The sequence below is a fragment of the Alligator sinensis genome, unplaced genomic scaffold (assembly GCF_000455745.1).
Source record: "Alligator sinensis unplaced genomic scaffold, ASM45574v1 scaffold670_1, whole genome shotgun sequence".
Classification (NCBI taxonomy): Eukaryota; Metazoa; Chordata; order Crocodylia; family Alligatoridae; genus Alligator; species Alligator sinensis.
In genome coordinates, this window is record NW_005842297.1 from 1,076,852 (window position 1) to 1,089,442 (window position 12,591).

At 41.0% G+C, this 12,591-nt stretch overlaps 1 protein-coding gene across 1 annotated transcript in view; it reads left to right on the plus strand.

Moving 5' to 3' along the window:
- Nucleotides 1-12,591, plus strand: part of MAGI2 (membrane associated guanylate kinase, WW and PDZ domain containing 2) — an 880,265-nt gene that overhangs the window by 731,434 nt on the left and 136,240 nt on the right. Inside the window, exon 9 of the mRNA XM_025209602.1 lies at nt 3,450-3,481. Coding sequence (XP_025065387.1) covers nt 3,450-3,481 — 32 coding nt within the window. The remainder of the gene's footprint in view (nt 1-3,449; nt 3,482-12,591) is intronic.

Consider the following 12,591-nt stretch of genomic DNA (forward strand, 5'->3'; position numbering starts at 1 on the left):
GAAGAGTCTACCATGGGATATTGGGGTATCACCCTATGTGTGATATGCCACACATTCAAATTAAAACTTGATTAAACACAAGCTACAAAAATATCCCAGTTTTCAAGCAATATCTTTGTGGCTGATTGACCATTTTTGTGCCTGATAGGCCATTTTTATTGTGTGCTAATTACTTTGCTTCTAAATTTATTGTTCAATGAATCAATTGCACAATGAATGTAAAAGGTGTCAGAGGCCATACAATCAGATTGGCAGGCTGCTCAAGAATTGGCAAAAGCCTCAAATAATAGTACTTTTAGTACCATATTTGTATTTCACAGTGGTGACAAGTTCTGCTGATGCCCATTTTGCACTAAGCATCCACAGACAATCTCATGTTGAATGATGGACATAGACACTATAAAAAGGAAACATTTTATGTTTTTTTGGAGGCGACAAAAAAATTGGGAGTGTTTTTATGTATGTGGAAGAGAGCAAAAAAGGACTTCCCTTACTGTATTTGCCTTCCCCAGTGTCCTGTCTCTCTCAGTGGCAAATCCCAGATATTTCATAGGCAGGTGCAAGAATTATCATGTTAGAACATGTGGGATAATCTGTCCCCACATTAAGTCTCCTCCTAATTTCAATAGTGAGAGATTGGATTAAACGGTGTGTATCTACATGAAATGCTATGTTGCGGTAGCAATGAGCTACAGTGACATAGCTCATCACTATGTTGATGTAGCGTCAGTAGACACTAACTGTGATGTTGCCGCTGCTGTGCAGTAGCAATGAACTACATCTCAATAGCTCATTGCTATTGCATAATAGGGTCGAAAACAACCTATGCACTGCTGGGACTGCACAGTACTGGCAGGTACTATGCAGTCAGGGCACGTGTAGATACACCCACTGTGTATGTAACATGAATTTAAAATCACTTCTAAGGTTTTTATAGGATTAACTGCTATAGTTTGGATATTCTTGTTGATTGATGCGTTATTAAATCATGCCTTTTTTACCTTAATGGCATCCTGTGATGTTTTATTCCATAGCTTAATTGCATGTTGATTTTGAAACTGGACCTTGGCATTTATGTAGGATAGGATGAGGGGCCCATGACCTGTTTCTTCCATTAAGCCTTTGGGCACATTAACAAAATTGTGTGCCTTCCCAGACAGAACTGGATCACAATGAAGACAGATATCTCAGGGCTTACCTACCCTGTGATGGCAGCAGGCCCATGCCCCTCCCATCTACTGCGAAGGCAGAAGTACATCTGGGGTTGTTCTGGGCTTGCTTCAGTAGCTGCTCACAAGAAACCCTGAGACAAAAGCTGAGAATGACCCTGCTGGCTTTGACAATAAGGAAGGTTGCAGGCTGGATGTGCTCAAGCTCACTTCATTGGGCTACACCACTGCCCATCCTGGATCACTTAGGAGCCAAGAATAGGAGCATAGGGAACCTTTCTGGCTAAAATGGAGATGCATAAGGAATATAGATATCTTAGCTGAATTTGAGCTTTTGCACATGGTGAAATAGGGTTGCTTTTAGGTTCATGAAAATTATATATGGGACATTTCAGATATCTTAAATGCAAAATAGGATCTAGGCCTAAAAGGCTATGGGGTAAATCATGCTGATGTAATTTCCACTGAAGATAAGTCAGTCAGGAGAGCTGCACCAGCGCAAATGTTTTCTCTCTCGATATTTCAAAAGCACCAAATCACTATAGAATTAGGTGTAAAATGCTTGATACTTCTGTACTCAACAATTTTTTTCCTCTTGTTAGTCATACAGAACAGCAGTGGGTAAGAAAAGGTGAGCAGGACTCTTTTTTGGTATATTAGCTAAAGAATTGCTTGGCAAGTTTCAGTTAAAGATTCTTTAAATTGGAGGTGATGTTACAGCCAAATTATACAGTTTGACTTTTGTATCGCAGCATCAGTGTGCAGAGGAGAAAAAAAGTCTTTTCACTTTTCAATGCAGCAGTTTTTTATGTGGAGACTGTAAAGGGTCAGGAAACACAATCTCTTAACAGAATTCCTTTTCACAGTAGAATCACCTTGAAAAAACACTGCTAATTTGCAGTAATTGAAATAACAGATGCCAGTCAACTAATGATGTCCTGCCACAGATTCAGGTGCTTCCTAACTGAATTTTATCTTACCTATAGCAGTCTCTGGAGGGTTTAAGTACCAAGTGTAGAGGTAACCCTATCTTATTTTTCTTATTGATAAAATATTTCCTTGTACTATCCCAATAACATTCTTTGGAGTATGAAGTACTTAGTTTGTCCCCAAAAAATGAACTGTGCCTCAGACTACCAGATTTTAATCTGTTAGTACAGAATTAGAAATGCAGGTACTCAGATTTTCACCAACAATTCAATTATGGACACAAACTTTTGTATATTTGTGCCTGAAACAATGATTTATGAAAAACTGACTTTCTATCCTTTGAAATTCTTCTCTTTTTTGTCTGCGCAATTTATTTAGCTGAAATTATTTTCCACATGGATCTACATATAAAACAGTTGATTTGATTGATTTGATTTCTGTGCCATCCTCCCCAAAAAGGCTCATTGCTTTTGACAATAAAAAGTCATAAAACAGATAAAATAAGAAAACAAATCCCCCAAATCTCCCAAAGCTTAATCCCACCTGTTAAAGGCCTGCCCAGATTAAAAGATCTTAATGGTGTTTCAACATTGAAGTGACCTAATTTTATGATGAGGACACACCTGGAGTTTACATATATAAGTCATATATTTTACATGTATAAGTCATAAATAAAGTTGTAGCTCCTCATCAAATGAAGTGACAAGGCAAAAAACAGAAAAATGAATAACCGTCTAAAAATAAGTACTAACACCTCATCAGCAACTTGCATTTGTGTAAAAACAAAACATAGTCTCCCAAAATATAAGTGTTTAGGTGTATCTTTATATGCCTATAGCTTAATTCGAAGTTTCTCTTTGTTGTTTCTTTATACTTGAACTATTGGAACCTCTCTTGACTTTGTTTTGGCAAAAAATGTGAATTGGCAGCTAGTTTATAGCAGGTTGGACCTTTTTAAGGGGCAATAGTTAATTTGCATGAGTAGCCATCTAAATTCATTGTGCAATTAACAAGGTAATTTCACAATATATATAATGTTTAGGGGGGCACTAAGATTACTTGAATATTTCATTTATTTCAGTAGGCATTGGATTGAAGTTTTGTCAATCCAAAACTGATGTTAAAACCTCTGAAGATCATGGCAAAATTCCTATTCACTCTATCTAACTTGCTTTCTTAGAACTGACTTTAATTGAAACTACTTCCATCAGGACATGTTTATGTAATTCTCTCAGTGTTAATATAAATTATTGCCTGCATAAAGAGAGAAGAATAGACCTTGATGTTTCTGCACCATAATATGTAATGATATAATAGAAAGATCTGTTAATATTATTTTCTGTATTTCAGGTTTCTTTTCTCCATGGAAAACTCCAAAGCCTGTAAGTTTTCTTTTAAAATTATACTAATTTAAATCCATATGTTTACTGTCATTATAAAGCAAAGTTCTTTAGGCTTTTATCTTATTTACCTGCCATAACTATTATTACATTTGATTGTTCTTTGCTGGTTGACTCTTATGCCCTGTAAAACAAGTATCATTGCATATAATAACTATAGATTATTATATTTAAGCCCCCTCCCCTATCCCCCATGGTATGTACTCTTTCTATTTTTAAGTGCATTCTTTCCCATAAATCTATCAACACCAAATATTTAATTAACAAAGCTGCATCATTTCCCATCAAGGCTATGTCACCACACAAATGTAAAAGCAGTAGTTTCCTTTGAATTTTTAAGTAAGGACTATCAATTATTAGAACCCAATATCTCTTTTTTAGTTGATCTTAATGATACGTGTGATAGTAAAGTAATCTCCTAGAGAAAAATGTATCATAATAACCAGTTTTGAGAATGTGCAATAGAGTGAATATGCTTTTCTGTACTACTGCTTATGCAATGACTTATTGCAAACCTAAGGGGACAGATGCCTTCAAGGAAAAATTGTATTTTGTTAGTGCCCAGTTTTTCTCCCATAACATTTTTTTTATAACATTCCCAGTACAAAAAATACTTTTAAATTTTAGATTCTGTCTGTCGTCTCTCCGGTTTATCTCTTTGGATTGTATGCTCTTCAGGACTGTTGTTTTCGCTTAATGTAGGTATGTGCAGAGCATATCAAAATGGGATCCTGAGCCCTTACTCTGAGCATACCACCTCAAATACAACTTGAATACAGCTTTCAGTACAAAGAGCAAGTGTTCTTTTAAAAAGTTTACTGGTTCACAGTTCTGCTTTGGGGGAGTGTAACTATGAGCCAGATCCAATTGATCATACAGACATCAAAACTTAGGCCTTGGAATGCCTAAAACTTAGACACCTTCCCTAGTAGGCAATGTAATTTGACCTGGCTTAGGTGCCTAGATCCTTATACATTCAACAGGGAAGCTTAGGTGCCTTTGCAGTGTGATTTTTGACCACATGTAACTACACAGGCACACAACACTGAGAAATGGTAGAAGCAGGTGTCTCCAAGGATGACCCAGTAATCCTTGAGTGTCTAGTGGTAGGCAGTACAGGAAGGTTTTTGAGCTCCTTCCCTCTCCAGAGCTTAGGCACCTGATGCGGGCTGTACTTTAGACAACTCCATTCATTGAGGGTGCAAAAAACCTAATCCCACTTCCACTAAAAGGAACTTAACTACATGGTGTATTCACTTTGTTCACAATGACCTAACAGTTAGAGCACTCCCCAGGAGATATAAGATTTGGATGTTATGCCCTCCTCAGCCTGGAGTGATTCAAGTCCACATCTACAGTTCCTAAGAGTGTACTCTAGCCATCAGGCACCACCAGGTGAGGGAATGATGGAACATCTTGCCTACCACTTCTGTTCAAGCTGTACAAATGGGCAGCTTTGAGTGCAAGAGGCATGGGGTTAAGAAGAGAGCAAGCAAGGGGGAGCTTGGGTTTGTAGTCCAGGGAGGAGATCTCTCCCTTGGCTGAAAACATCTGAGTTCCAGTGTCTGTTCCCAGGACTCTACATATTTTATATCAGGCAGTCACTGGATTAAAAAAAAATAATAATCCTGGGAGCAGAAACCAGACTCCATGTCTCCCATTCTGGATTTAAACACAGCTTAGACAGGACCTAGACACACAAATGATGAAGCTGGATCTCTTCTGAGCATTTCCAGATGCCCAAGTGTAGGCATAAGAAAAAATGTACATCCAAAGTGGAGGCATCCCTAGAAACCTGCCCCTACTATCTGGACAACCTTGTCTTTTGTGAGATTGGAAATGTTAAGACTCCATTAATATTCCATGATCCAAAGTTCATGAAATATCTTTAGGAATAGATGAAGATTTGATACAAGACCAGCTTGTGATGATTTGAATGTAATATGCTGACCTGCCACATTATTGTAACACACAAGTTTGTCCATCGATCTAAATAGTATGAGTAATAAGGGTTGTCTTGACTGAAACTTCTTATGCAAGCTCTTTTAGGAGCAAGTTCCCTTATCTCCTTCCAAAACAATTACTTTGGAGAGAAGTTGATTTTAGGAGGAGATGAGGCTCAGAAGTGCACAAGTGTAAATAGTGATCCAAATCAATTTCCTTGATTCATCATTAATATTTTACCTTGCTAGGTAAAATATTAATTAGTTACATGCTTGTATAGTGTCTTGAAAATTAAGGCATTATAATGCCAGGACACAAATAAAGACTCTGCTTATAGTCAGATTGGCTGCAGTTCTTATTAAATAATCATCTGAAACAAATCCATCAAAATTAAGTTAATTAATATTTGTGAATATATAATCCTCCTTGTATCCAACACTTTGTGTGGCTGTCTATTGTAATAATATATCCAAAGTAAATAGACTGTGCTTAATCTGTAGCCTCAGGCACAGCTATTCATAGCTAACCAGCAAGCAACAGTTTTGACCACTGGTGGGATAGTTACTGTCCTGAGACCCAATAATGCCTACACTAATCAATAAACTAGTTTATTTCCTTTCTCATGAGAGAGCAAAGCTTGAAAATGCAGTTCTTTAATAGTTTGCTCTTCAGAGATACTTATGTTCCTTCCCTTCCCATAGCCTTCTATTAAGTCCATTTTATTTCTATCTGGTTTCTCATTTGAAAACTAGTGCTTTGTTTCTCTGGTTATTTTTTTAAAAAGCATAAATAAATTAGGTTTTAGATAGATCGAGGTCTTTGGGCAGAATTCCAATATACTTTATGCACTGGACGGACAGTTTGCCAGCCATGTAAGTGGTATTTTGGAACTCATGCACAGTTTACAGTAAGGATACAAGCTGATGTAGATATATCAGTTGAGTTGCATCAGTGCAGATGAATGCAGAATCTTATCTGTCTACATATAAACATCCACACGGCTACTGAGCATAAATAGTAAGCTGTGCACTGTCTGGGCAGTGATGCAGCTCCATATGTGTATATATGCACAGGGAGAAGCTCACAACTAGCAGGTGTTAGAGCAATTTGGCCTTCCCATTTTTTAGCCCCCAATAGCTGACTAGCTAGGACAGGTAGCAGAGGAAGGAGAAGGCCCTCCCAGTTTTTAGTCCCAGCAGCTGAATAGTTAGGGCTCTGAAGCAGGAAACCAAGGCTCTAGACTTCTCTGATGCAGAAGAGGTTTGAACTTGCTGTTTTCTGACTTACAGGTAAAGTGCTCAAACCACCAGGCCATAGGTTAGACCAGGGATGGGCAAAATACAGCCCATGGGTCAGATCCGGCCCAGCAGGCCATTCTATCCAGCCCCGGTCGGGCCCCTAAAAAAATTAGAAAATTAATATTTATCTGTCTCTGGCTTCCTGTCAAAGATGATAGCAGCCAGGGACAGTAGGACCCAGGGGGAGCTGGCAGCAGAACTAAGCAGCAGCAAGTCCACTATGTTCCAGGAGCCTGGGCTGCTGAGGCTAAGCACTGCCGGGCTCCAGCTGACATGTGGAGCCACCCCAGCTCCCAGGTGAATTAAACTGGGGGCTGAGGAATTGAACAGAGAGCTGGGGAATTGAACCAAGGGCTGGGGAGTCAAGCTGCAGTCTTGAACCAGGAGGTCCCTAAGCATTCCCCCAGTTCCTGGTTTGATTCCCCAGCTTCCTGATCTTTCCTCCAGCTCTTCCCAGGGGAGGCAGGCTCCCAGATGATGTGGGATGATAGCAGGCTGCCACTGCTAGCTGGGGATGGTGGCAGCTCTGGGCTATTTCCCCAGCTGGCAGCAGCAGCCTACTAAAACCCCACACACAGATCCAGGGACCGCACCCCCCAGCAAGAGCTGGAGGAATGATCAGAGAGCTGGAGAATCAAACCAAGATCTCCAGCTGATGGGTGGAGCTGAGGCTCTGCCCTGCTGCCTTGCCCAGCCAGCACGGGAGGTGGGGGTGCAATGCAGGCGCAGCTCACTTCCAGCAGCACCAGTGCAGAGCCCCTGCTCCCAGCACTGCCACACCCACATCCTGCACACCCCACCCCCCTGCCCGAGTAACGAGCCCCTCCTTCCCCGGCTGGGCAGCTTGTCCCAGACCCTGCCCCAATCTCTCCCTCCCCAATGCCCCTTTCGATTCACAGTTGGAGATTTCGTCCCTAAATCAGGCTGAATCTCCTCCAAATCGAATCAGCTACCAACGTTTCACACAGCCGTAGTGCCGGAGTGGTTGGCAGCTGGGCTGGGGGGGCAAAGCAGGGAGAAGAGGCAGCGAGCAGGCATGCAGAGTGCAGTGACAGCTGGGTGGGAGCATGAGGCCCGTGCCAGTGTGCTGGGGCCAGCACCGGTAGGGCCCAGAGCAGGGCAGCAGAAGCAATGGGCCTGGCCTTGCAGGAGCATTGGAGGGGTCTCTGCATGCTGTGGGGAGGGAGGGGGTCTGTGGGCAAACCCTCCCCTTCCACACAAGCCACAATCCTTCCCAGCCACCCTCCCCCCACACAGAGCCCCCCAGAAAACCCATACCCACCCACACCCACATCCCCTGCACCTATCCACCCCTCCACAAATTACACACACACACACACACCCTCCACATACCCACAAATGTATACCCACACTCCCAACCACACTCTCCCACAATATGAAAGTGTCAGACTTCATTTTAAGCTATTATATTCAGTCACCTCTATGTACACTACACAAACACATGTAAATCAGGAAAAATATATTTTTCGAGATGAAATTAATAAATGTTGTATTCCATGTTTGACATTTTTAATATAATTTGGTCTTTTTCTGGTTCAGAGATGGCAAACCACCTTGCCAAGGAGTAATTCTGGGGGGGTAAGGGGAGGGACTTCTGGTGGCAACGATCAGGGGTTAGGGGTAGGACTTCTGATCCCAAGATGGTGACCAGGGGGCAGGGCATCTGTTAAGAGGTGGGGCTACCCATGCGGCCCTTGATGAAGTGCCAAAATTTGGTAAGTGATCCTCCACCTGAAATAATTGCCCGGCCCTGGGTTAGACCAGTGGTTCTCAACCTATTTGCCATAGTGGGCCACACTTGCAGCTCTCAATGTGTTATATGGGCCATCCCCACACAGCTTACTTCCTGTGTATTCATTTTAAAATGTTTCAACTGGATGTCACATGGACTGCAGCACTGTGTTGATTGGGCTGCATGCAGCCCATCAGCCATGGGTTGAGAAATACTGGGTTTACACCCTTCTCCAGAACTCAGTTTGAAGCTGCCCCACATTAATAATTTGAAAGATGTGATCATGTGCATGGTTAGCAAATTTGTGGATAATATCAAGTTGGGTAAAATTACAGACACTGGAAGTAGAACTAGGATCCAGAATGACCTGGATAAACTGGACAAATGGTACAAAATCAATCAGATAGAATTCAGCTAAGACAAATGCAAAGTCCTGCACTTAGAACGGAATCACTACAGCAAATACAAAGTAGGGAATAATTGACTAAGTTGCAATAGTGCAGAGAACAATTTGGCAGTAACATAGGCTGAATATAAGCCAGCAGTGCATTTTTATTGCAAAAAAACCCTCAAAACCCGCCAACAGCATAAAGAGTTGAAGAATCACTTCACTGGATTCTACTTTATTTGGCTCTGATAAGATCTTATCTAGAGTATTATGTCCAGTTTTGGGCCCAGATGTGGACAAATTATAACAGGTCCAGCAGAAAATGATTAGAGGCCCAGAAAACATGACTCATTAGGAAAGGCCAAAACAACTGTGATTGACTATGAAACTTGTTAAGCAGTGAAACCTAGGTAAATTGAGTAATCTCCAATCCTGGGTATTTTCAAAAGTAGGTAAGACAGACACTTGACTGAAATGATATGGCCTGGGATGATCCTGCCTTGAGCAGGGAACTGGATTAGATGACCTCATGAGGGTCCTACTTCCCTATGATCTTAAGAGAAGGGGATATGTAGGGCCAGGATGAAGCAATGCAGTTATAAGGTGTGTGGCTCAGTGAGATGGATGCTCTCTCAAAGGGAGCAGATGCTGGCTTCTAGCTCCTGATGGAACATAGCCTTCCCCACTACTGGATGCATTAAATACTAAAGGCTCAGTGCAGTGGCTTGGCTTCAAGGAGGAAACTGGATAAAGCCTGAGTGATGGTGAGAGCATTGTTCTGGGAAGTTGGAGATATTAGGTTTAAAACTTCTCTAAAAAAGAGTGCCTTAAAAATCTGAGCACTCCCACTTCTTGGGTAAGTGTCCTAGCCACACAGCTGCTGGGGTTAAAACATGGGATGATTGTCATCTTCCTCCTCACTTTTTGGGGGACTTACACTCTGTATACTTATAAGGAGAAATTACCAGCCTGTTAGTGTGATGTCTACTGTGCATGTTCAGTAGCCATGTGACACATGCATCCACACTGTATAGGGAGTAGAATTGGCAGATGCCAAGTAATGATAGTTATGTAGCTGGGAAAAGGTATTTGGGTGTCTCAAAGTATTTCTGCTTCATACTCATAACATGTTTGGTTTCCTTGATTTCTGTTCCTTTTTTTGATTCTCCAAAGAATGCAGAACTAAATGTAATACTCCAATAACCAGGCTGAAAACCATTCTGTATACCTCCTCTTCTTCACTGGTCTTTACCTTCCTGATATATTTATCCTAACAGGCATTGCTCTGTTAGGATACAGAATCAAAGCTCTTTTAACCTTGTCTCAAAAGATAGGCTCTCAATTCTTCTAATCATTCTAGGGCCCTTTTTCTCTACCTATTCCAGTTTAAATGAATCTTTTTTTATCATAGATGAACAGAACTGTAGCATCAATACTTCCCTATCTTTGCTGGAAATACCTTGTCTTGATGTGTCTTAGGATGGCATTTGCCTTTTTCATAGCCACATCACACCGTTATCACCCTTTGATTGATCATCCCATGGGTCTTACTCCCATGTTGTATGCAACTAATGAGCTTCTACCTCCAGCAAGAAATTATTTTTATTCATCCCTTTTCATATTTTCCAATGCACTTTAACTTTGGAGCTGCTACGTGAACAGGATCAGTTCGCTACATGGAAGGTCTTCAGTAGGAGTAAATACTTGCAGCTTTACCTAATCCAAGGGTTGGATCCTGTGAATGTTTAAGTATCATAGATATTTGTGATCACCTGAGATGCACAAGCCCCTCTGACATCTCTAACCCAATAAATGATGAATGTCAGGGAAGGTATTGAACAGGGGATGAATCATCTGGAGATATCTGGTTCAGTGCTCTCCAGGTGTAGCATCCACTCCTGCCACTGTCGTACACAGGATATTGGGCTAAATGGGCCATTAATCTGCCCAATATGGCACTTCTTATGTTCTTCTCAGATAGCTTAGCCGGATTGAAAAAAAGAACAGGGTAAATTCATGGAAAGTTCATGGTTACTAGACTTGCTCGGGTGGAATGTTTCTCAACTCTGAAATATTATTCTCAACATACTTAACAGGAAAAAGTCGGATGTTTCTGACCATAAAGACACATAGCAAACCCCACCTATTTAGCCATACATTTTTTGAGAAAAGGGAGGCCTTGAAAGAAGAAGAAAATATCACTGGGTAAATTACACATTGTATAACTTCAATCAGTTTGTTTGTTTTTTTACACTATTCCCAGAAAGGAAGAGCTACCACAACTTCAGTCCCAGCAGAAATAGGTGGAGCTGTACATGAGCAATTCATTTTATTTCTTAGGGCTCACCTGGGTTAGATTTTTGTTTTCTATCTGACTGAATCTACTGATTGAGTGAATTCAGATGATGGACTAGCACATGCTAGTCTGGAAACTTCACAGTTTGCTGCATGCTGACCCTTAAGCTAAAATCAAGACATTTGTATCCTGGAGCAAATATTTGTGCTTTGTCTAGATCTGATGGTTCAAATGTGTTTCTCAGTGCAATTTGCTTTAAATAAAACAGTGTAGGGCAAACGTATCCATAGAGATCCCAGAAGGTAAAACCCACATCTTGTGTCAGATGCCACAGGGTACCATATGGTCATCCCTCCTGCTTTATGTGGTTTTGAAGCCACAGAGGCTCCCTGAAGAACCACAAACTGTGATACTTTCAACATTTAGTTGACACGCTCCTGTGCATTTCCATCTTTTCTAAACACTCTGGAAGAATTTAACAACTTGACCAGCAAGATTTCAGATGAAGGATAAACTCTGTCTACTTCTGTCCAAATAAAATTTGAAGTAATAGAGAGAATAAATCAAAATAAATGATACTGCTTGTATCAACTACAGGCAGGCAGGGAGGGCACAGAATTCTTTTCAGGTTTATCATTTGAATTGAATCTTTAACCAGATGTCCATGTAATCAATATGTCCCAAGCAACTACTTTAGCTGGTTTTCATCTAAAAGATACAAATTTTTTTACTTTGATTCTGATGTCATTACAATTATCTATGCCTTTCTCACCTTTAAATTTTCCTATTTTCTGGTACTCTGAGAGTTTTTCTCTCTCTCTCTGTGAAAACGTCACTTTTTGTCCCTACCTCAAAAAAGAGGGATTTCTGGCAGGTAGTCTCTAGCAGAGAGTCCTCAAATTCAAAAGAAACTGCCTGTCCATTTGGGCTCCACTGCCTGAATTTGTTAGCCCTCCAGCATTTCCTGGGATTTCCCAGCAGTTTGAGGGACAATGCACATTCAATGTAGGGAGATGTGGATATATGTGATGAGTAATTTAAATCGTTTAGAGAGACCAAAAAGGCCAAATCCATCTTTATGCACCTAAGTAGCACTTGCAGAGCTGTGTAAGTGCAACATGTGGCATTTACACAGAATTTTGATTCAGTTTCATTTACATCATTACAGTTGTCCTATGCTCCCCTTCTGCACTTGCTCAGGAACCTGCAGTCTGGCTATGTAGGCTCTGGGTGAGAATAAGATTGCTCATTTAGGTGGGTAGTGCCATGGAAGTCCCCAGAACTTCAGTCAGAGAAACTATGACTGGCAACTGTTTGATCATGTCAGACAAGGATCCTGCTATGTGGAGCTCAACAACCTAGTGGTGAGAGCACTTGCCCAAGAAGTGGGAAACCCAAATTCTAGACCTCTTT